A 25,537-nucleotide genomic window follows, 5' to 3' on the forward strand; every position below is an offset into this window, starting at 1 on the left:
TGATGCTCATTAGGAGGATGCCTTTTATGCATATAGATGGCCACAAAGCTGATTTCAGGATCTGCTGTCACTCAGTAATTTCTCCGTGGATACATCTGTACAACTAATCTGAGTTAGAAAGTGTGTTAGCTCAGAACTTTATACTTTCTACATTTTGCAGAGGTAACTTGTTAAGTTTGGTTAATGTTGGTTTCTTGAATGTTGTAGAACATGATTAATAATTCACTTTAAAGTGCAACATATCAATTTTTCCTGCCTAACAACAGATGAAATACTTAGTAGTTCAGCTTAAATATGCAATTCTAGAAACACAACTTCCTTTTTAGATCTTTTGTAAGTGCCATGAGAAAAACAAGTGTATAACTGGTTGAAGAGTTCAAATTTCAGTGGAAAGAGTTTTTTGGCCATGCTTCTTTTCTGCCTTAGGTGCAAGTAAAGTAATTCAAAAGAGTAATCAATACGTATTTGATAGAAAAAAGTAGTTTATAAAATAGAAATTGTCAACAAATAGAGGTGTAGAAAAAACCAAATTTTATTTATGACACAGCAAGGATGGAATGTAATTAGAAAAGCTAACAGACACCCAAAGCAGGAGAGAGGTGAACTGCTGAAAAAAAAAAATCATCATTTTTTTAAAAGTCTCTTCAGTTTCACTTTTAAGTGTTCAGGCATATAACCAGACTTATGTGAATAGGAAGCAAATGAGTGGTTTGAAATTGATTCCTTTCTTTCTTTTTTTTTTTTTTTTTTTCCCCTCTCTGGAAGCAGTGACAGACAACTTTCCTTCTTTTTATAGAAGGAAAGAGCATCTTTTCTGGCCATTTAGCCTGGCATGCAGTAGCGTGGTTCTCTATAGGAAAAGATGGTGTCAAACAGATACCTGCTTCCTTCTCCCCTACTTTTCCAAGGATGGATGTACTCTGGTCGTCATACTGCTATGTCTCCAGTCACCAGGACTACGTGCCTTCAGGACAGGCAACTGGCAGGTCTGAAAGGTCTGGATTTGAAGATAATGTGTCATTGAGCAATACACCCTCTTGGAAAACCTACCCTACATGCAATAACTGTTTCAGCAGTGCACAATTAAAATCTGTTTGCGGTGACTGGCTTGGTTTCAAAGGGGAAAAGCTGCAATGCAAAAAATACTGTGTTGATACTGTACGCGTAGTGTGACACAGAATGAACGTTCAGAACAGGAACACAGGAGAGCATTTTAGTGATCCTTTGGCCTGGGATATGTCTAGAAAAATTAATCAGGTTTGTAAAATAATATGCTGATTTTCATCATGAAGTCTAATCAAAAGAAGAGCATTGTATTTAGTGGCTGCTAATTTTTGGAACACCTGTGGGCTTCTCTGCTATTGCCAATGCTAAGGAGATTAAGTGGGGTCAGAGTTGAAAAAAAAAATACAGCAAAAAGATGATTGTTTTGGGTTTGTTTGAAATGCCCACACAGAAAATACTGACATCAAAGTTAGGTTTTAATGCTGGACACAAGCCTTTTCCGGAGTATACTTTCAGTATTTTGCAAGGGTTTAACACTTGTTTTGATCACTGTACATTAATTGTTTGAGCAAACTACAGCTGTTAGTGTTTACTGTTGTGACAAATACAGTTAATAGAATAGATACATATATTCTCTTAGAGTAAATGTAGTGGGTATCTGACCAAAGTAACCATTTATTATTGGAATATTTTTGGTGTTTCAAAGCTGAGAGTACTTGTATCAGTTGCCAAATGACATCATGTTAGACTAGCAAAAAATATATATTGTATAGTAGGATAACACAGCACTATGTATGTGTGTTATACTTAATTTGTGTTGCACCGAGGGATGAGGTAATAAGTTAAAAAAGCACCAAATGATTTATTCAAACGTCTAAACATCACAGAAGGTTTCACTGTATGAGAACCATGGTACAAACAGGTTCCTCATACTGTGAAGGACTTCTATAAATTTTTCATACAGACTTGACATCTGCTGATATGACTTCGGATGAGTCCTGCCTTGAGGGTATCTGCTGAGGGCTTGCTTTGGAACGGCTGGTCAATTGTAGTGAGCCAGAAGCTATATTTATTTGCAAAGTAGTGACAAGTTCCACGTGCGCCATTGCATTCGATGAAAGGAGTAGCTCTGAAATCTTCCAGGCAGCTCCCGGGAGAAACCAGTGACTGTCCTCCACCTTCATCACCAGCTGCAGTGTGCTAAAAGAGAGAAGGAGGGTTGCGTTCAGAGTATAACCTCAGGCAATGCTGTCAAAAACTTGCAAATGGGAAAAGGGGAAAAAAACAGAGTAGAATTGCTCCTAATTCTTATCTCCAGAACCTTAGAAGCAGAGAGAGGGCTAATCTTACACCTAGGTAAAACTTAAGGGTTTGGCTATACTTTATCTATGCAAAGGAATTATTTCATATGGTGATGTCACTTGAAACTCTTCTGACAAACATCTTAAGATTGTCACTGTTGGAAGAAGTTGTTGGAATTGGAGAATAATTTAGGTTAGAAGGGCTCTCTGGAGGTCATTTCAGCCAATCCCCTGCTCAAAACAGAGTCAACTTCAAAGTTGCACTAGGTTGCTCCAGGGCACTGTCAAGTTGTGAATAGCTCCAAGGATGGAGATCGCACAACCTCTCTGAGCAACTTGTTCCTGTGTTTGATTACCCTCACTGAGAAGAATTTCTTCTCCCATATATTTAATTGGAATTTTCCTTATCATAGTGTCTTTAATACTCTGCATCACATAGGAAGAGCACAGTGGGGAAAAAATAGCCACTATTCCAAAAAATAATCCCCTCTATGGCACATTCATTAACAGCAAAATAAACCAAAATTATGCTTCTCTAAACCACTCAACTGTTACCTTTAACATGCACTGTGGTAATGAACTGAATGTTACCTACTTTTGTTTTGTCAAAGGCATCTCTAAAAAAAGACAGTTTCCCTTTAAGAACCATACAGTTGCATTTTTAAATGAAGCCATTTAACTTTCTGTTTAAAAAGTGAAGGAATTCGAGATATAAATAAAGCAGCCTGAGAATAAAGTTGATCAATAGTTTTGCAAATATAGGGACAAATCTATTGGGCACATTCAATATGTTTTCCTGCCTTTGTTTTAATAAACACCGTATTATTCTTCACGTATGAACAAAGGTGTACACCTTAACTGCTTGGCTTACGCTGCACAGGCCCACTGTGCTCATATAAATTAGTAACAGAAGTGGCCACCTTTTAATAGCATAACGGACTCTGATCTTTGGCTGGTGTCATATGTTGCTGAGGTCTAGGGTGTGTGTGTGTGGGGGGGGGGGGGGCGGTTTTTTGCCTTTTTTTAGCCCAGTGACAAGCATCAGCTTTCTTGCAAATTCTCAAGATGATGCTAAACTGAAAGGCTGTTGTGCTAAGCTGTGAAGTTCAGGAGCTAACCTAATCTTTATCCCTCTGGAAGAACAAAGCTTGTAAGAACAAGGGATAAACTATTAGCAGCTTTGAGGCTTTTGCAGTGGGAGCTGGAGAGCAGTTAGTACCAACTTCCCATGCTGTTTGAGCACCAGCTTGGGAGCAAGCCTGCTTGACAATGAATTTGGCATTACTACGCTCAGTGTACAATCTCCCACTGTAATTTCTGTAATATCTATTCTTTTATTGGCTATGGCTTTTATTCTTCTGCAAGGCTTATACCACCCTACCTTTTAAGGACACATTATAATGCAGTGTCCTTCCTACATGAAATCTTTTTGACCTTGCAGGGCTGCTTGGGCAAGGGCCCATGACTACTCCCTTCACGACTGGCCCTTACGCAGGGAAAGGAGGTGACAAATTTCAGCCAAGGAAGCAAAACAGTATGTACTCTGAGATAACTGTGAATGGGTGTACTTTTCCTTCAGAGGTTCTGCACAAGAAGCAAAAACTTCACTTAGTGGGTACACCAAACACTTCATTTGCTTTGAACACTAGCTGAGAAAAATGTGAAAACTTATCTTCTGAAACTCTTCTCAATGTATGTTCCTTGGTACTGGCAGACTTTGTCCTAGCAAACAATTCTTGCCAAGGTGACAACTTTGCCCTTAACAATGCTCGCTATTTACACAGGGCTTTACAAATGTTTAGCTACTCCACAAGCATTCCAAGGATTAATTATGAGATTGGTATCAGATGTGTTTTACAGAAGCAAAAGAAAGGTCAAGCGTAGGGCTGGTCAAAAATTTTATCTGCCTTTTCTCAAAACTTTTTCTGTAACTAAATGGAAAATACCAGCTTGCTGTTTACTTTTATTTCTGAAAAATTAAAGCTTTTGCCACATAAATGATTCATAGGAAAGGCTGACTAAAGTTTTTCTGTGATGTTTTCTTCTAGAGAAATCTTTTTCTTTCTTCTAACTTTGTTTACTTGGGCATTCAGTCCAGCGTTTACTGAGTTTCTAAGACAGGCATGCTGTTGCAGGTTTTGACTCTAGTCTACAGCAAGCAAGTCAGATAAGTGAACATATGTCAGATTGTTCACATGAACATATGCTAGCTGCTGTTTAGTGTATTAGCTCTTCTGGGTGCTTACGTGATTCCTCTGTACAGTCTAGCTCCCACAGGTAACAGTTTTGAGTTTGAGCTGAGCAAGCTGGTGGCCCTTCATTAGGTCTCCTAGTGCACATGTACTGCTAAGCTTTCCCATAAGATTCCATTCCTAGTTAAAAAATCACAAGATTTAAGAGATTCTATGAGCGACAGGATATATACAGCTCCTGTTGCCATTGGAGATACAATGTTAGTTTTAAAAACAACAAGGAAACTGTCTCTTTCTTTCTAGACTAGGTGAAACATTTTAGCTTCTCAATTCTCTACCAAACATCAGTGATTCTGAGTTACCAAAAGGAAGAGAAAAGCTTTGTTTGTTTGTTTTGTTTTCCAGGTTGGTTTCTTAATAGTGATACATATCAGTATCTCCCACTTTTCCTCTAGATGTGAAAATGCTTTGTAGGCTAATGTTGCACCTCAGTGCATTTTTATTTGCTTATCCACAGCTGTCCATCTGTTCTGCTCTCAGACACAATTCTGTCTATAAAGTAAGGACTACAGATACTATTCTGACAAAGAGGCAATTTTCTCTGCAATTCAAAAAATTTTGTTTCTCATCTGTTTCCTAGAAACTAGCTTTGTAGTCCTGCTTCCTCAGGACAACGAATAGTTTTGGTGTTACTGGACCTAAAACATAACAGTTTTACTAGTATCTAAGGCTCACACTTAAAACCTAGTGCCACACAAAGTGTAACATTGGAGAACAAATACCATAAGGAAGGAATATCCAATCCACAAACTGCGCCAGCCTTCAGGGCAGCGAGGTATTGAAGCTTCTTGGCTATGGACAGCAATGGCCACAGCTGGGGCCTCACAAACGGAGCAGCGACTGATATATGGTTTAATTTCTTCTTCTGCCACAGGCATCATTGGAAGAGGTGCTGTAGTTGAGAGCCAGTAGGATTTATCATTTCGATTTGCATAATAACAAATATCTCCAGGGTTACAGTAGAGGAAAGGCATAGTACTAAAACGAGCCAAACACGAACCAGCCAGTCCTGTTTAAAAAAAAAAAAAAATTATGGCTATCCATTCTCACAGAAGACGATGCATTTTTTCAGTTTCCTGCACCTTCATAAGTGTGCGTTAGTAAAACCCTGCGTGCCATAACGTTTCCCTGGCTTTACAGTTCCCCTCAAACAGCCCTAATGACTTGCAGGATCTCTCCCAGGGGCACTATATGCAGACATACAATTTTTATCTTATTTTGGTGCTTCTTAAGCCTATTTGCCACAGTCCCAATTTTCTCTCTTTTTTTTTTTTCTTTTTCCTTAGTCAGAGGATATGGAACGGAGACTTCTGCTGATGCTAGTAATTCCTGGGAAATGTAGACGTACCTAAGTCCTGGTTGTGTGCTTTTTCTTGTCCTTCAAAGTACAGTAGGCTGTATCCACTCCAGAGTTTGTTCATACCAATTGGACACATTGGCTCTTGCTCAGACTGGCTGTGCTTCACCAGCAGGTAGCCAATGCTAACACTGCGACCTGGCATGCCTGGCAGCCCAGGGCTACCGGGGCGGCCTGGCTGACCTTAGAGGAGGGGAAAAAAATAATACAACTTACTTCAAGATCCCACAAATGTGCTGATACTAGCTGATGTTTCAGCTAAGCTGCCTATAAACAAAGCTCAATTGCAAGATACCATCTTCTTATGGCAAATTATTATTAAAACAGCTGCAGTCGTAGAATTAATGCAGTTGATTATGAAGTTGATGGGTGCTGGATTAGGCTCCCTGGTTTCTAAATGATATACTTCGTTATCAGAGACAGGGAAAGTCACATATAAGGTTCTGATGAATGTTAGCATCCCTCATAGAATACAGATGAACATATTTTTCCTTAAAAACATTTTACTCATTCAAGATTAACCAATGTTTTTTGAGTTTCTTGCATTTGCTTCATAGAGTTAAAACTACGCTCTGCAAACACTTTTTTTCCCCCTGTGTGCTTTAGCTAGTTAAGATGGCATGTTTCTCTTTGACTGAATAAGCGCACAGATATTTCTTTTATAAATACGTTCCCTTATACATTACCTATCACCTATCCAAACATTTATTTACATGAATGTAACTGCTAGTAAAACTCTAGGCTGAAATTATTAGAGACAACAAGTATAAACATATACTCAGATTAGAACAAACTTACTCACATGAATGCACCGAGCTCTGCTTCTAACAAAACTTATTCTGAAAACTTTGGTTTAAACTACCTCCCTAAAAAGTTAGTCAGCGGTACCTTATGAAAGGACTGTGAAGACATAAACTGTTCCCCCCCGGCCAGTGATACAGTAGCTACAGAACCATTTATGGCAGTGAAATAGGAAAGGGAGAAGAAGAGCTTGTGCAACATGACTCACCTTCAAATCCTACCGGGCCCTGAAACCCTGTTGCTCCTTGTTCCCCTCTGAAGCCAGGAGGAGCTGGAATGCCGCCCCTGCCCTGGGGTCCTGGGTCCCCGGATGCGCCTCTGAAACCTTGCAGCAACAAAGTTAATGAGCACAGTGACTGCAGTGACAGACACATGCTACCCACTTTAAATTGCTTTACTTGCACATGTTCAGCCCTATCTGCCAGGTTTACCAGTTTACATTAAAAGCAAGATTCTATGGTTCTGGCTCAGGCAAAGAGCACTGATTTCACTGGAAAAGGCTGCAGTGATCAAGACTATGTGAACCCCACAACTCTGACCTTTCATGCTTGCTAGCACCACACATCCCTGATGGGGCCAGTAGGCCTGATGCATTGCATCAGGTTTGCGCATCACTAACTGCATTACCTTCCCTGGGTCAAAGCATGCTCTCATGGATGCACCTGATTCCATCAGAGACTTTCAGTCTGGATTTAAATGAGATCCTCGTCTGATGTTGCTTGGGTTATGTGAGTGTTGCCAAAGTTTTCTCCTGTCCTAGTTACACTCTGAATGCTAGGACAAGGAAGAGGAAAGCCAATCCCCTAACTTTGAAAGACCTCAATTTTACTGTCCTTTCTGACTCATAGGACGTAGCACTGGAGAGAGCCAAAGCAGTGCTCTGACGGCCTCATTGTTCTAAGGGGAACCGAGACTTCCTCTGAGCGTGTGACTCCTACCTGGATCGCCTGGTGGGCCCTGAGGTCCCATGTCTCCTGGGCTTCCTTGGGATCCTATATTTCCACGGGGGCCTGGTGAACCTTGCTCAGCAACCAATCTTGGGGGAAGCGGGGGCAGCCCAGGAGAGCCTGGAGGCCCTTGAAACCCTGTGATAGGAGGCAAGAGGAGACAGTTTGACAAAAAGCCCTGAATTTCCTTAGTGTGCTTTCATCCACAGACTTGCTGTTGCTTGGCTGCAAATGTGAGAAAGGGATCATTGTCTGTATTTCATCACCTTGGGTATAGCAGCTATATTTACTGTACTGGAGGAATGTGTGTGACGATGGGGAGCGTCTTTTCTTGGACAGCATAAAGATAAACGAAAAGAAATCAATGATGCTACTGCTTCCTTAGTTATGACATAGGAAGTTGTGACATTCCCCCAACACAGCGAACAGCACTTGGAGGTACAGCATCACCTTTTGGTGAGTGTCTGGAGACATAAGTACATGACAGTTGGTATACATGGAGAGAGGGATTTTTTAAATATTTCTAAATATCCAGTAGGCCTAGTCTGCAGGTTTGGTACAAGTGTTAGTTTAAATCACAAATGTTTCCTTTCCTTCCCCACCCCCTCCAAAAATGGCTCTGAATTTGAAGTTGGCACCTTGCACAAAATAAATTTAATTGAGGCAAACAGTAAACTACCCATGTTAAATTCAGGTACCTGTCCACTGGAATTTATCAGGGTTCACAGAGAATCATGTAGGTTGGAAGGGACTCCAGAGGGCATCCAGCCCAACCTCCTACTCAAAGCAGGGCCAGTCACATCAGCTCTGTGTAGCTGCAAAAGTAGTAGTTTAGAAAGAGCCAAGCATCTGATTGTCTTTACTCACCAGTAACTCCTCTATCCCCCTTGGGTCCGATGGGTCCCAAATCACCTGGAAATCCTATTGTGCCCATAAAGCCAATGACACCTTGTTCACCCTTACGACCTTTAATGCAAAATGACATATGACATTATTGCATTTCAATGCAGATCATGTGAATTCAAGAGTTATGCTATTAAATCTGCAGTAGCACAGAATGGCCCTCAGATGACCAGCCTTCCCCACTCTTACCTTTTGGTCCTGGGTACCCTGGAGCGCCCGGTTCCCCTGTTGGTCCAGGATCACCTCTAATTCCTTTTGGGCCAATTTGTCCACTCACACCTGCTTGTCCACTTTCTCCTTTGCTTCCCGGTGGAGACGGTATCCCAGGCTGCCCCTGTAGTCCTGGATAGCCTGTTTAGAGCACATTGGGGTTGTAATCTGATTATACTGCCTTAAGACCTGGACATAGGGAGAACTAACAGTGCTATCTAATTGTACTCTGTCAGCTTTTATTTCTTTATTTTAAGCAGGGAGCTAATGCTTAGTGCCCCAGTAGATTCATTCGGCACTCCTACTACTCCTGCTATTAGCCTGGCATGCCTGACTGCTACAGTGGCAAAGGAATTAGAGCTAAATCCCATAAAGCACAGTGTCATCTAAAGCCAGACTGCAGCAGAACTGAGGTGCCCACTGAGATACAGCCTTTGATGAGCTCCCCTTCCCCAGCAAATGCCCCCTTCACTAAGTGCCTCCCTGTGGTGTCCTAAATTGTCCAAGTAACTAGAGAGAAACCAGACAGCACTGAGGTATCTGACTCAGGGCCTGGTTGTAAATAAGGTGAGGACTTATAGTTCCACTTCAGTGCTTCAGTTGAACATCTGGATATAAATAATTACTTCATTCTGTCTTGAAAATTATGGGAACAGCATTTTTTTCCAGAATTACCTATTGCCTAAAGCTGAACCTGGCAGGTTTCTGTTCAGTTACCTCCTCTACCTGATGTGAGATGTAGATTTGAACCCTGTTTCCAAGGAGAGAGAGGGACTTCCTAACCAAGGTTTTGAGTGGGGCACCTGTTGCCCTGCCTGTTAAAGTTGGATCATCTGTGGATAAGAATGAGAGATGCACTGGGCCAAGTAAGAGAGCATGATGTCTATCTCAGCGTTTCAGCTGGGAGATGGTGTTTTGGTGCTTACTCTCCTGACTGCCTTTTTTCTTTTTTTTTTAACCCAGCGACAGTCTGGGGGAGTGGGAAGCAGTATCCAAAGTTAGGCTAACTAACGTTCTCTTTGCATTTGAAAACCTAGATATTTTCTTCGTTTCCCAGCTAGTTTACCCATTAAAGTTTTTGCTGAGTTTACAATAAAACTTCCATATGTCATATAAAGGTGACACTGGGACACCTGTAACTCCTGCTACAAGCACTTCACTGTAGCACTAAAGTTTGAAATAATTGTGCAGTCCAACAAACAACAGGTATATCAGCTTCCAAATATACAGAGCCACAGACTGATTGTCCCATGTATATGAGAGAAGCAGGCTCATGCATGGAGTTTTAGAAAGAAGAAGAGCTAATGCTTTCCCACATAATATAGTTTGCCTAATAATTTCATGTAGGAAAAATTGGTGAATGATTAAGATAACATTACTAGGCTTGCAAGTCTGCAACCGATCTGAGATTTTAAAGTATTAAGTTAGCGTAATACTTCTGAAAGTTGGATCATTAAAGAAAATTAGATCATTAGAGAAAACTGGATCATTAAATCTGTTATTTGAATGAAAATCAAACCCCTCTAAGACAATCCGGAGGAACTATCTTTTGCATTTGATAGTTTTATCCCTATTTTATATGCCGTGAGTTTTCTCTAAAGCTTATTCATGGAGTTTTGAGACATGTACTTTTGTGTTGCCTTTAATAGGGGTGCTTTACTGAATCAAGACTAAAATCACAATGACTGCAGTTGCTAACACTGTACTTAACCTTCTATTGTTGTCTGAGGGGCGCAAGGCATGAATTACCTGGCACTCCATCTAGACCTGGAGATCCTTTATCACCAGGATATCCTGATATATTTGAAATCCCAGGAAGCCCTGGAAATCCGTCCTCCCCTGGAAAGCCAAAGGGTCCTTGGGTTCCTGAAAGGAAGAGAATAAATAATCAGCACTGCAAGGGAAAATGCACAACTGCAATTATACAGCCTCACCTGATACAAAGTATGGAGAGTAGGATTTTCAAAATGAAAAACACCTGCAACTCCCACTGATTTTTGTTTTATTTTTTTCAGACTATGTTGCACAGGTTTTTTTTTACAAAAAACAAAAAAATAGATCTGCTCCAAAGCTCTATGGATAGCTAACTACATCTCACTGTGGTAATAATCTTATGCCTCCAGGTAAAATATTTTTTCAAGGTAAAAATTTGTCTCATAATATCCTAGCTATATGAAGCAGAAGACAAAGCAGCTTTGTACTTCTGTGTCCTATGGCGTCAGGGATCACAGACCTTTAGGTTTTTTTGGTTCAACTAAAACAAAATAATCTGAATCCATGGAAATTCTCCCTAGACGAAAACTGTTAATCAGCCCACTAATGACAAATTATCCTTTTGAATGGAAGACTGATGCAAGTTGTCAGGAAACCATAAAACCCCTTTTGGTTAGTCAGTATTTTAATAAAAATTTATAAATATTTAATCCTGACAAACAAACATGAGTGAAATAAGCTAAATAGCTGCTTCTTCCCGGATTTGACAGTAAACCTTGAGTGGTGTTTGAGAAGACACAGTACGCTAGTAATAACAAAGCATAATACAAATAAATAGGAATAAGCAACTGAAAAAAGCAGGCAGAGGCAGTATGGTTTCATGCATATGCCAGTCCTTACTCCTTTCAGAGCCAAAATGTTGGAAAACTTTTTTAAAAAAACCCTGCAGTCAGTTGATTCATCCAAAACATCAGCCTGGTGACTCCCTGATGGGAGAAGAACAGCGGTGGTGACCCTCATGAGGATAATCGCTGCTGCAGCAAGTGGGGCCGAGCAGGAAAGCTGTGTGGTTACACAGCATGGGAGGTGATGGCACGAGCAAAGGGCTGTGTGCTCGGACAGCGCTCGGGGGGATCTGGGGTTCAATCACGCAGTGACAGACAGAGAGGCTTTCTGAAGAAAGACAAACATGGAAGGATTTGCAACAAAAAGGAAAAAAAAAAATCCCATAGGCACTGGTGTAACTTAAGCCTCTTTACACATCTAAAAATAGCGTGGGAGCTGGTGGCCACGGGCAGCCCCCAGCCTTCGCAGGGCGCTGAGCTCAGTGGGTGCTACAAGGCGCTGCTGCTCTGGGGGTGCCCCAGCCTCGTGCGGAGGGGACGGCTTGTGCAGTGTTTAGCAACACACGTCTCCCCTTCTGAGCAAGGGCTTCCTGAGTCCTGGCAATAAGTCCAAATCATGGCCTTCCCCACATCAGGCACTGCTCCTGGAGATGCCCTATAGAGCTGTCTGTACTATACTGCATTTCATGAGACTTTGCACGCCCACAGCTGGAATGAGAAATAAGTAAATCCCATTCTCCAGAGTACAAACCTGGAACACCTCTGTCTCCCTTTTGGCCTGGAGGTCCTTGGCTGCCTTCGACTCTGCTTGGTTCTCCTGCTTCCCCTTTGTCACCAATGATACCTGGGAAACCTGCAGTGCCGTAGTCATCTGGACCTGTTATGGAATTGTTTACCATTAAACAAAAAGCTGAAATGTTTCTGGGTGTGATAATATCTCAGTATGCCAATGTACATGTACAGAGAATGCTGTTTGACTAAATATATAAGCCTGTAATGGAAAAAAAATTAACAGTCCTAGTGCTTTCACTTTACAAGAGCAAAGGAATTATGATTTGAAGTTGTGGTCTAAAAGTCACCTGTGTTGCAGCATGCAAAATATATTTAGTTGTTTGCCGGATCCCACAATAATGGGGGAAATTCCACCAAGGCCTGACACACACACTGGGCTTTGCACTGACACAGTTAAGAAAGCCACTTTGCAAAGATCTCACACATCAAACTTGCAGTGTAACAGCCAACACAATAAAGTGCCTGTAAACAGGCCAAATAAAATTCTCAGTTACCTGGTGATCCTGGTAAGCCCTTAGTACCTGGTAAACCATGTAATCCACTGATTCCTCTTAAGCCAGGTAAACCTGTTTAAACATTACACTTGATTATCTTAATAGTTTGTATAGGTATGTATTCTTTGGCAAAAAACTGAAGTGCTTGATTAAATACAATTCTGTGTCAAAATCTTTTATATTACATGCAAATGAATTCATTACAATAAGCTTATTAAACAAATACACTCACTCCATATTTTTTGATTGGCAAATTTTAGTATTAGCTAATAAACTAACTATGAGATTTTTTTTAAAAAAATTCTGATCTGTCTGGTAACAATCCATTAGTTCTACTCTTGCTACCACAATTTTGTTAATATCATAGTTTTCCAAAATCCTCAAACCAAGACAATTATGGCATAATTGTACACTCTTAAATGTGATTATAACGAACCTCTCTTCAGGAGAAATTCACTATGTCAATTAAAAAAAAAGACTAACAAATTGTCTAATAGCAGCTGCTGCTGTTACAAGTAAAATTTATCCCATCTATTTGTACCTGTCTAAGAGTTAAGCATGATGTTTAAGATAGACAGGTATCTCTGCAATCAATGGACAGAGCTACATAGCTCTGGGGGACAATTCAGCTTTCACAAACATAAGTGTCTGTCCCTCTCTTCACTGTATATAAAGGCAGCTTTCATGACCATATTGTCTTAGATTTCATGCAGATTCAGATAGATGAAACTCACTAAAGACAGGGCAATTTCTGGCTACCTTATAGATAAAAACCTTCTTATTTTCAGGTATTAAGGGATCAGACCAAAGAGATTCTGTAACCTGTGACATAAACAGTTTCATTTTCCAATATTGCCTATATTTTGATAGTGGAATTCTGTCCAAGTTGTAAGTCACTTACCTTTCCAGCTACACATGTTGGATCAGTTAACTGTTTTTGGTGATGACATAGGACAATCATACTGTTTGCTATCTAATGCCACATTCTAATATTCTAGTGCTGTATATCACACAGGTCTTCATTAATGCATCTGAACTTCACGAGCAATGAATGCTTATTACAGGGAGCTACGCCACTCTGAACTGCAAAAAGCCCCCTTTCTTCTTCTTCACCCCAGAGGAACCGTAGCATGCGCTCACAGTGAAATGACCGAGTAGCTAGAGTGGTACGTATACCTGCTTGTCCGGGTAAGCCAGGCCAGCCGGGAATTCCCTTTACACCTTGGAAGCCGGGGGTCCCAGGACTTCCCTGCTGCCCTGGCGGGCCGACCAGTCCCGGCAAACCTAGACAACAATTATAAAACATTGCTCATCAGTGTCCTTAAAACATGACAGCCCAAAATGCTGACTTGTGCTATCGTTCTCACAGGTAGTGAAATGAAGGCTTTTTACCCTAAAGCTGTTGTATGAAATGACACCATTCATCCAAATGCAACAAATCTCAGGAAAGAAAAGGTAGGAGGGACACGGTATGCAAAAACAATTAATTGCAAATTTCATGTCTCTGGCAACTTGAGAAATATAGTGGGCTTCTCTTATTAAAACAATTTTACTTACAATAAGTAATTTCATTTGTGTGCATCTCAGTTTCCCCTTTTGCCCCATCTGTTTAGCCTTTCATAATGGAAAGCTGATTCAACTAGGACTGTTCTCAAGGAGGTACCTACCAAAACTACTCCAGTCTCAGCTGGAGTTTCTAAACCCTATATGACAAACATGTGGAACAGCTGATCTGAAAGACCATTTTCATGCTCTTCCTACAACAAGACATGTTTTTAAGCCACAAGTCATGATCCAGACCAGAACCTGGCTTCCATTTCCCTATATTCTTGTACAGTCAGCCAATTAAACTGGTTCAAAGTCTTCATAACTGGGTCCTGTGGGATATTTCATTTCATTTATGTTAGAAAAGAGCATTGAAATGCCCATGTCCTTGTAGTATTGAGATAGATAGCATTAGAATACTTGAGTATGCCAGTAATACAACACTTTGGCTAGACACATGATCACTACAAAAAAGGAAAAAATGGTATGATCAGGGTTCATCCTTTGAAATTTCCTCCTAATAAGTTCTCTTGGCAGTTCCACATCTTTTTTACTGATCTTTGCCAATTTACAGAGTGATCAATATTTTAAAAACTTAATGACTTTCTTTGGAGGGAAGACAGGTTTTTTTGCCTTCTCAACCAGTTTTATTCTTAGGAGTTAATAAGAAGAATATTTTACCTTCCTGTCCCACAGAGCCAGGGGTACCCTGGATGCCCTTGAGGCCTTCAATTCCAGGGAAACCAGGATCGCCCCCTTCACCTTTTTGTCCTGTGCCTCCGCTTAAGCCTGCAACAATACAAAAACCACATATCTTCTCAATAATTTCTATATGACCCTAAGCTAACAAGCATAACATCAGTTGCCTACTGAATGGGTCCTGCCCTTTGCTGTGCAAAGATGTTCTTCTTAGTCAGTGTGCTTGTATAGCCTGGGAGAACAACTAATCTTCCATAGCATGTGAGCCAATCTGTCATTAAATTTGTTTTTAAAAGTACTACCCACATTATGTGGAAAATGGCAGTGTTATTAAAGTGTGCTGGTTGTGCAGGGATAACTCCAATTTTAATACATGACCTAACCAATCCAATCAAAAAAAGACCTGACTCCGCCATCCTGTCTCACGTAATTATGGCCTTGATATTGCTCCTTTTGTCAACAATGGCAAAATGTTATATGAAAATGTTTTACTAGAGTTGCATGTGATTGATGTTTACTGCCATACCTGCACTTTCAGTTTAAGAGGTAAACATAGCACATAGTCATTTCAATAAAGAAAAGATACATCTCTTTGGGAGCCGTCATGAGAACCTAGCTTCTGCAGCCATCAAAAGCACGTGCGAAGCTCTCTGTCTTTGCCTCTGTGGACTTTTATATACGAAAATAATATATCCAGAGTAACTGTGAAATTAATACCTGTGAAGCCTGGCACACCAGCTTCCCCTTTAAGTCCTGGCATTCCTGGTAAGTTTATAGTTTCTCCTGGCTCACCTATTTCAAACAAAAATTAACAAATGAGTAGTAAAGCTTTAATTCAAATAAATAATTTCTGTTATTTTGAAGAAGTTGTAGCTTTCAAGGCAAAGTTCACCAATCATTATCTTTCTAGAAAAAAGTAATAAAATCAAATAAGAGGGAGAAGTTAAAGAACGGAAAACATAAGGTCTCTAGAACAGACCCTCCCCCCACCGCACTCCACCCCGGGATGGATTTATTCAAGGGCAATACATGTTGCATTAACATTATGTAACATTAACAATATTAACCTATTCACAAATGTCCACATTTACTATATTATGCTGTAAGACTGTTTTAACAGTCTTACAGCATGATATACTCACTTACTACAGTCTTAGAGTATGACATACTTAGAGTCTTAGGGTACGATATACTCATTTACTAAATCATACTCTAAGACTGTTTTAAGACTCTCTAAGACTCTTAAGAACTTAATGTTGTGCATGTGACGGTTAACAAATACAAAGCATGCTTAGATGTGGGAACAAACTCACCTATCTCACCGTGTGAGCCAGGAGTACCAAAATGGCCTGAAATTCCTGGAATACCCTTTTCTCCCTATCACATGATGAAAGACAGACAAAAGTTAATGAAGATGAAGGTTTGTTCAGCCTTCCAAGCAGCACAGTTTGGAAATATTAAAAAAGGTCATTATATTTACCATTTTTGAGTTTCTATAGTACTTAATTTCAGTCATTTGGCTGAAATCAGTTAAACCAAACCAACACAAACCAGGTGAAAAGTTGTGTTGGCAAACAGTTACATTTGAAATTGGGAACATTATATTATACATATATAGTAGTGGCAGTTTTGAATCCTGCAGCCCTCAGTTAGGAAAAAGTCCCATTGCAATCTAGAGGTGAATGTACCTGAGAAAGGAACACAGTTTTTGTGTCTATTAAGTAAAAGGTATCTGTGAGTCTGCTGTTAGGCCTTTTGCAAGGCTCTTTTGTTTTTGTTTTTTTTTTATTGTGACTTATTTTGCTGTCACAGTAGATCATGGTGAATTGCTCAGATTCTTAGACTTTGTATTCTAAGGCGAGTAACAACAAGTGAGTAATTTATAGCAGTGGTACAATCAGTCCTGAGAGAAAGGGAAGAGCAAGTCTAGTGTTGAGAATGATTTTTACCAGCAGCAATGGTAACAGTACCAAGGAGCTAGGAGGGAGAATCTGGGTCAACAGCTAAAAGCTGGTGTCTGAAATTTGGGTAATGTCTCCCAATGAGAAAAGTAAGGTAACGATTCTTAGGACTGCTTAATGAACAGTGGAAAGATCAAAGGAAAACATTTGATTCAGAGGATGCCTTATACCTTTGGCCCTTTTACTCAATTTTTATTGTATTTGGTACCTTTGTACTTTAGCTGTCAGGCAGAGTTTTAAAGGTGTGAGAGATGTTCACTAAGCAAGCCGAATGCCAGCGAAAGGACACTGTTATTCACTCTCGGGCATTAACTAACCCTGCCTCCTGTGCTCCCAGGGAAGCCTCTGATGCCAGGAGAGCCAGACTGACCAGGATACCCTTTCAGACCTGTGAATCCTTTAGCACCGATGTCTCCTTTCACCCCAGCCACGTAACTGGGATGCCCAGGGGAGCCGGGAGTTCCCGTCTTCCCAGGGAGGCCGGGCATTCCTTTACTACCTGCAGGGCGGAAAAAGAAAAATGTCTTAAAATATAAAAGCAGGGAAGGCTGATATGGCATTCTCTGTATGCAAAAGTTATGCCATGCTGGTGGCCTTCTCCAAGCACAGAGACGAGGCACCGCAATGCTCTAGTATAAAAAGGCAGTGCACACAAGTAGCGTAAATACAGAAAAGATTTCACTGGGGTTGGCTGTCTGTGAACCTCAGCCAGGAGCTCAGCTTTTATTACCAGGGATTTTGTTGAGTGGGCAGAAGCACAGTGGTATGAGTGAAGAATATTTAAAATAATAAACGAGACAAGTATTTAGACACCGATCAACAGCCCTGAATGAGCTTGCTTTATTTTGCTCCAACACTGACCTTTCAAGCCAAAGAATCCCTTTGTGCCAATTTCTCCGACTTCTCCTTTTTCACCTTTAACTTCCTTCAGCATGCCAGGCTTAAGCGCTGGGGGTTCTCCTGGGGGGCCTTGATCCCCACGGTCACCTCAAGGGAAAAAGACAACCGTATTTAGAAAAACTAGTCGGGTGTGCCGTGTTGGAAAAAGGGCGAACAGAAGAACAAACTCAGCAAAAAGTCTTGGGGTTAACGGAAGCTATGGAAAACCTGCTTGTACAAAAAGGGACTTGTATCAATACAACATGTCAGCAGAAAAGGTAAACATAAAAAAAAGAAAAATGAAAAAAAGAAAGTTAAAAAAAAGAAAATTGAGTTAAACTGTTGTACATACAATTCTGGGGAGCTGGACCCAGGCTCCTCTCTGAAAGATAATTTACCTCTCAGCAGATCAGCTAGGTATCATGTGATTATAAAAGCCAAAAAACACACTGGAGAAAGCACAGAAAAGTAGGTTAGTTCCTGTGAAAGGGAAACTCTCAAGGCAAAGAGGGCTTTAGCAGACAGGCTTGGGCAGAAGAGTGTTTGGGTTTGTAAAAAGTTATTTGTTTTGTTCCTTTTCTTTCTTTGCAGATTACCAGTGACACCAGTAAATACCCTGAAGAAAGAACCCAAATAGACTGTGTGTCTGTCTCTTTGTGGGGGAGACAGGCCACCCACATAAGCTTGTCTCCTATGATCATATATTGACCTATAGCATACCATAAAATCTTTCCTTCACTAAGTCAGGTTTTTTTGATGCGAGGTGCCTAAAAGTGATGTAAGTTAACCCGCATTTAGCTAGCAGCGTGCTGTTTTCTTAGTTGCATTTTGCTCAGGTCTCCACTGAATTACCGGGAGCACTGCTTTGCAACCTATGAATTTCAGGCCAGTTTTTCTTAAGTATCTATCTCTAGGTCCCAGAATGAACATTTTGGCCTTGTGGCAAAAAATGGATTTAAAGATATTTCTATGCAAGGAAAAGAGGACTGAGTTACAGTGTTAATTTCTTTTTAATTGCTATGTTTCTGAATCCTGTCTACTTGCTTGCAGAGTTTTCTGAATATTTCAGTGCTGTGCCTTTGATCTTTGTTACACATTTTTAGGTGCCTTCAAGATGCAAAATCTGAGTATTTTCCCCAAAATCACCTCACATTTTCTGGCAAAAAGCTCTGTTAAGTGCTGCATGTGTCTAGAGGTGCCGCTCTCTGAGCTCAGTTGAACAGTGAGGTGTCTGGCCCCAAGCTAATCATGTTATAGATCCACAGACAACCAACCTCTCCTTGAGCCTAAAATCCAGGCCTCTCAGACTGAGGCCCATGTGTGAAGTAGACGGAGGAATTTCTGAGCTAAATTTACCGCGTCAAAAATGTGTCTTTGTCGTCTTTGTATCCTTGTAAAATAGTTCTTCATATGTGAAAAGCAAACACCGGTAACACCCTTAAGTAAATACCTTTAAAGCCTCGTGAGCCCTGTGCGCCTTTATCACCCTGAAAGCCGAATGAGCCAAATTCTCCTTTGATTCCTTTGATTCCCGGTCTGCCTTTCAGGCCTGTCATGCCTTTGAAACCATCCACGCCGGGCGAACCCCTCAGGCCTTTGAAGGAGAAAGGGGAAGAAAATTGTTGCGTCACTCGAACAGATTTCTGTGGACTATGCAAATGTGAGCTAGGAAAGCAGGACTAAAACTATATGAAAAGGTCAGCGCTGCAGCGCTTGGTTTTGGTGCCTTGCTGCACAGGGGAATCTGCAGCTCCAGATCAGGCATCCGAGCTCTCTGCTTCCCCAAAAGGGAAGTTTGTGGACACAGCAAGAACTAAAGGGCTGTATCCGAAATACCAGTTCAACTCCTCCCCTAGAGATGAGCTAGGACCTAGTTCCACTCCAGGTTTTCAGTCATCTCTTTCTTCTACAAGTAGAAATACAAATTATGGGCCTAGGGCTGGCCAGTCCTTTCTCAGCAAAAATTACTGCACTCCTCTTTTCGAAACAAGAGGTGCTGTTTTACCTGGGACATTGTAACTACAGATCTTCATTCCTCTCAAATGAGAACTGACCAAAACTGCAGAGTAATCCTGGGTAGAAAGTCTTAGCTGAGTCTGATCTCCCCAATGGGGGAGAAATTGCTGCATGCATTTTAGGCATGCATCTCCCCTTTCTGTTTCAGTTGCTTCCGCGTAGAGCTGAATTCTGCTGCAACTCTCTATGTGGCGCAGACACCTTGCACTATACATAGCACTTTTGTAGCTGGCAAGTGAGAATCGCACCTTCTTTGTACAAAAGATTAGTATTCTGGTAAAATTCAACATTAAGGTCCTGTGCCTTCAGATGGCATTGCTCAGTATATGACTCACCAACCTCCAAAAATTTTAAGGAAAGGGTTTGGGGAACCATCTCTCTTAATGTCACTGAGAGTCGGTGAGCCTCGGACAAGGGAAAGACTTTTGGAGACAGCAAACAGTAAATACAATCTATTTTTCAAAAGGAGAAATAAAACTGCCGTTGCCCTTCTAGATAGGGCTATGTGTCACAAGCCAGCTTTTTGGCAAGCACAACACAGGGGGAAACAGTTAGAGTGATTCTGAAATATATTTGGCCTGTGACCATAATTCTACTGTTTTAACAGAGTTACCCCAGCAGCGAATGTGTCCTCTTAATCTCAGAGTAGCTTCAAGCAATATTATTTTTTTAATACAGCTGTTAAGAGCTTACCTTTTTCACCTGGAAAGCCATCCATTCCACTTATGCCAGGGGGACCGGTCATGCCAGGTATGCCTTGTAATCCTGGGTAACCTGTTTCACCTTTGTCACCAGACAGACCTTTCAGGCCCACGGGACCAGGAAAGCCTCTTTCACCATCTTCCCCTCTAGCACCAGGTGGACCTGCAATGTGAACATGGGAAAAGGGAGATGAAAAGCATTCTGAAATACATGACAACTTCTAGCACCAGGTAGCTAGACAGGTTGAAAACTGCTACCAGGATTAGGATTTTTTTCAGCAAAGAACTGCAGAAATGATCATGAAGAAAAAGCAGCTTATCCATTATAAAAACATTTTTCTTAGATAAAATACAATCTTAGTGTTACAAAGCAGATTAGTTCTTCTCAGAGGACAGCTGCAAACCAGCCTTGTTTGCGATTGCTCTGCCAATCTGGTTCTATACCCTCTTCTAACCTTTCCCTCCTTATCCTCTTTAATTTAAGAATTAAGTCCTTTTTCCATGATGCAACTCCCATTTTGGCAGCTCTGTTCTCCCAGTCTGTTACCAGAAAGCTCTGACCTGGCCTGGCAGGTGGCTATAAAAGGAAAAGCAGCAGCTCTGACAGTGAGGACCATCATCATTCCCACTGGTATCTGCGATATCAGCATAATTCACAATCACTGTCCATGAGTGCCTACATTAATACTATCATTTTGCTGACAGAATTAAAGCATGGCATGTGCCACAATCCCAAGACTTTGGTTGCCCAGGCACAGGAGGAGATGTGACATAGGACAGCAGTAATTGCTCACCGACTGGTCCTTGTGGACCAGGCCCGCCGTCTGGCCCAGGATTTCCTGGTGCCCCTGGGAATCCGTGTGTTCCTGGTCTTCCTGGCAAACCGACCAAACCAGGGAGACCTTGGGGCCCTGGATCACCTTTGGGTCCTGGCAAACCTGGATTACCATCTGCTCCTAAAATACCAGAATCATGCATTAGACAGCATAAATATCTACAGAGCTGGTTATTACATATTACTTTGCTAAGCGGGTGTGTATGCACTGTTCTTTCAGAAAATGTTTCTCCTCCAAAAATTCAGCAAGTACACAAAGATCAAATTAATAGACTGCTTATTAGTTTTTAAATAATTGACATTATCTGTACTAATCTCAATGTTTGCATTGGAAAGACTAACTACATCTGTCCAATGAATGGAACAATTTAGCACCAGATGGACATAGGCAGAACAGGTTTCTTCCATTTTTGACTCCAGTAATTCTGTAATTCCTGAACTCTCTGTTTATATATCTTTGTAAGAGTTGAATAAGGCAGCTGACAGAACTACAGAAATAATGCTCTATATGTTTTCTGAAATGTGGTAGGCAGAAATGGGAAGATTTAAGGCAGACAATGTGTTCTGATTTTGTGCTATTGCTCAGAACTTTTCAGGTAATGTTGTTACATGGCACTATCACAAGATTCATAAATATTCCTAGGCAAAACGGCTCTGGTTCTACACTACTTAGCACACTGAAAATTAACGTCTTTACTAAACAAAAGCAACATGGGTGTCAAGTCCTTCAAGATCAAAAAAGTAACACCTGCTTTGCATTCAGAATGGAGAAGCAGTAGTGTATGGGACTTCAAAAGTACATAGAACATAAAATGAAGGTCAAATAGGTCTCAATTCTTTATTCAGCTCTTATATCAATGTATGCCCGTTGACTTGAATGTAGTTACATGTGTCTTACAACTGAAAGGAAAATCAAGTCACATCGAATGAGTTTCCTCAATAATAGAATAAAGATTAGAGCTCTATTCGGAAGGGCTAATGGAGTAGATGATATCAAGGAATCACTAGCTGCTTCATATAAAACTAAAAAAGAAAAAAAAATCACTCATACAAAAAATTCACATACTTTTGGAGCTGTTTGGCCTGAACTGCAAAACACGTCAAGAACAGACATGCTAATAATGCTTTTTCTCTTTGCTGTAACTATTTCTCGTTGTTAGTTCTATAAAAATGCTTAGAAAGAAGACAAAAAGTCATAGACTTTTCCTTCTTTTCAGTCTATATTTTATCTTGAATTTCTTCCCCTTTTCAGAAAACTGGTCTAGAAGCTTTAGTGATGTTTTCTGCCTTTTTTCAAACTTAACACAGCTTACCACAATGCCACAGAGCTTCCTTCATTTCTTTTGCTCACTCTGTGGCTCTTGTGAAGTTGAAATCAGATTTCCTTGCTTCAAATCACTCATGAAAAATGACATGCTCTTCTTTTCTTATTTGTATTGAAAATCACAAGAAGACTCTTTGAAATGAGTCCCTGTGACACACCTCCTTGCTTTGAGTCACTGACACATTTACAATTCCTTCTTCACTTCTCACTTGCATCGCAACAGGGCAAGGGGGGATTTGCAGCCTCAGTTTTTGTGTGTCCAAATGCTGCTGAAACTCTGCAGCAGACAGTGCCTAACTCCCACATGTGCTATAGAAAATCCCTCATAAAACACAGAGAGTTACAAAGTCAGATTTTGTAGAGAAACTATGATTTTATTTGTCTTCTATAGAAACTTTAGCATGGTTTTTAAACTCTGTAAAATAATGAAATAAAATGAACCCCAAAGTCATGAATAAATATAGATAGTTATCTTTCACTTGTTCCTGAGTGTCCAAAGACTGATTGGGTAAAAGGACTCATTAACATTTTCCTATAGGCTATATGTATAATATCCTATCATGCTAATTGGACCTGAGAGGACCTCAGTTAAAATTTACGAATTCTGCATTGGAGCAACCTGCTATTCTGCAAGGCCATGTATTATCTGAACATTTTGGGGAATGTGAAGTAAGCTCAGTAATAGGCAGTATGTGGGTAAAATGTCAGAGCAATGACCACACCAGTCTAGCAGTGTCACTCACCTTGTTATAAACCATTCCCTTAACTACAAAGGGAAGAATGAAGAATACATCTGAACACAACAAAGACCAGCAAAATCTTGTTATTTGATATCACATTGTAGCTGATTTCTCTCCGTGCAGTGTGAAGTGAAGCATTGGTCATAACCAATGGATCTCCAGAAGCTGTTGGGAGGAGCCAGGCATTTTGGCAACTACGCCAGATAGATCAGGAAGGGATGGGAGACCGTCTGGCACTGGGGTTTGATTCTTGGATCATGAGTAGGTCTCATGCATCCTAACACAGACTCTTACAACTTCACATCACTAATTTGACTACATTTATACCTCAACTCTTACTCAAATATTTCTTTACTTGTATTAGCAGTTACCTCTAATTCCTGGTACTCCTTGATCTCCTGGAGTGCCTTTCAATCCAGGAAAGCCAGGGAGTCCAGCATCCCCTCTGGAACCTGCTGCTGCTCCTAAAACTTCACCAGGAATGCCTTTCAATCCTGCCGGTCCAGGAGCACCGGATTTTCCTGTAAGGCCTGGGTGCCCCTGTAGTCCAGGTAAACCACTTGGGCCCCTGTCTCCTCTGGGCCCCGTAAATCCTATAAATAAAACAGTGATTAGGCATCACAGTGTTCACTACAAATGCTGTAGTTCAAATCCCAGAAAGGCCACCATAATACCAACTATTGTACATAGTTATTTCCCTTTGTTTAATACCACAGATTTTGAATAAAAACTAACAGTGAAATGTATATAAATGTTTTAAGAAAAGTATGTATAAGGAAATTTGACCAAACGTGGAAATTGGCAAAACTTGCAAGACATGCCTCAGGATGTCCACGTACCCAGTGCCCAGATGATAAAAGATCCACAGCACCACAGACAGTCACTTCCATGCAACTATTTTCAGTTGGCTACTGCCAATTGGCTATTGCATTTTATGAACACCTTATTCTATTAGGCCACCAAAATCATTCCTGTACACAAAAAGTCGGTTTGATATGCAGTAGGGGTAAGATGTTCCCATGCTCCTGGCAAACTAGTCTTTCAGCTCTGTTATGACTGTCCTCTACCCTGTAGCTGAACAACTGGGAGCAAGCACCCATTACCAGAAGTAGTGGAGGAAGGTTTCTTGTGGACTGGGAGACTGGACCAGGACAGGGAGTTAAGTATAAACACTTGTGAGAACAGTATGGAAAAAAGCTGAAGATCGGTTTGAGTGCTGGCTATCCTGTGGCCTTGGAGCCATAAGGTTGAGGAGCTCTGATTTAGCATTTGGAGCACTCTGTAGAGCTTGGCAGGGAAAAATACGGGTTCATGTTCCTGCTCCAGGCTGCACAGAGCCAGGTTTATGTCCATAACCCTTCCACATTAACCAGGACATGCACAAGCCCTTCTTTCACCCTTCTCTTTTGCCATTACATGTGATGCAGAATGTGTGCTCTCCTTGGGGCAAAGCAGCATCTGAGCACTGCATTTGAGAAAGTTGGTAGCACTTTGGTATCTGTGAGGATTTAGGTCTTGGAAAACAGAAGCAGAGAGAGAATTTCTAAAGAGCTCCCAAATTAAGCTGCATCAATGGCTTCTGAACTGTGCTTAGTGCCTGTTTCTCTGACCAAATTAAGCTGGTCAACCACAGGGAAGTAAAAGCACTTTTCTCTGAATTAGAGTAGAAAATCTGCAGTAAGGGACTGTCTAAGTAGCTTTCACAGATCTAATGTTTCTTCTACAGTGAACGTGTGGAGAAGGACAAGAAGATCCATATTGTTATGAAGATACTCCAGCCTAATTCCTTTACCTTGCATATCACCATACATTTCCCAACACAACAGGCACCTCCAGTCTCATTTTACTCCAAATTTTGCTTGTTCCTTGGGAATCTGAACTGCATTATCTGGACTGCCAGAGGGCCTTCCCATCCACAGTAGGAAAAGCAGTAGTCTAATAAATTGTATTTTGGCATCACTCACCAAAAATATGCATTCATTTTATTTTAAAATGCATTAATCAATACCTATGCAAACTTACAACCCCCCCCCCCCCCAAGAATTACAAACATTCCCAAGCTCTATTTTTAGGAAAAAATAGAGGTTTCATTATAGCTAGAACATTTCTGAATTTTCTGAAAACCGTCCTCTTTTTCTACCTGAAATTTTTTTACAAGTGGAAAACAGATAATGTTAAACCGTTCATTCGGGATTTTCTGGCTGTAACTCTTGTTGG

At 40.8% G+C, this 25,537-nt stretch overlaps 1 protein-coding gene and 1 long non-coding RNA gene across 3 annotated transcripts in view; one reads left to right on the forward strand and one right to left on the reverse strand.

The window, feature by feature from the left end:
- Nucleotides 1-514: 514 nt before the first annotated feature.
- Nucleotides 515-25,537, reverse strand: part of COL4A2 (collagen type IV alpha 2 chain) — a 143,225-nt gene continuing 118,202 nt past the window's right edge. For both annotated transcript variants that reach the window (XM_064504018.1, XM_064504013.1), the window contains exons 29-48: nt 23,692-23,913; nt 21,216-21,377; nt 20,414-20,584; nt 19,155-19,298; nt 17,687-17,812; nt 17,143-17,324; nt 16,178-16,241; nt 15,582-15,656; nt 14,847-14,954; nt 13,797-13,904; nt 12,621-12,692; nt 12,086-12,211; nt 10,526-10,642; nt 8,756-8,917; nt 8,531-8,629; nt 7,655-7,801; nt 6,925-7,041; nt 5,907-6,098; nt 5,281-5,567; nt 515-2,205 (exon numbers count right to left, since the gene is read on the reverse strand). In XM_064504018.1, the coding sequence (XP_064360088.1) occupies nt 1,951-2,205; nt 5,281-5,567; nt 5,907-6,098; nt 6,925-7,041; nt 7,655-7,801; nt 8,531-8,629; nt 8,756-8,917; nt 10,526-10,642; nt 12,086-12,211; nt 12,621-12,692; nt 13,797-13,904; nt 14,847-14,954; nt 15,582-15,656; nt 16,178-16,241; nt 17,143-17,324; nt 17,687-17,812; nt 19,155-19,298; nt 20,414-20,584; nt 21,216-21,377; nt 23,692-23,913 (2,936 nt within the window). In that variant the 3' untranslated portion in view covers nt 515-1,950. The remainder of the gene's footprint in view (nt 2,206-5,280; nt 5,568-5,906; nt 6,099-6,924; nt 7,042-7,654; nt 7,802-8,530; nt 8,630-8,755; nt 8,918-10,525; nt 10,643-12,085; nt 12,212-12,620; nt 12,693-13,796; nt 13,905-14,846; nt 14,955-15,581; nt 15,657-16,177; nt 16,242-17,142; nt 17,325-17,686; nt 17,813-19,154; nt 19,299-20,413; nt 20,585-21,215; nt 21,378-23,691; nt 23,914-25,537) is intronic.
- Nucleotides 12,686-19,159, forward strand: LOC135326199 (uncharacterized). The gene is made up of 3 exons (XR_010386784.1): nt 12,686-13,786; nt 13,990-14,075; nt 18,296-19,159. It is a non-coding gene; the product is annotated as an uncharacterized LOC135326199 (long non-coding RNA).

This window comes from Dromaius novaehollandiae, chromosome 1, assembly GCF_036370855.1.
Source record: "Dromaius novaehollandiae isolate bDroNov1 chromosome 1, bDroNov1.hap1, whole genome shotgun sequence".
NCBI lineage: Eukaryota > Metazoa > Chordata > Aves > Casuariiformes > Dromaiidae > Dromaius > Dromaius novaehollandiae.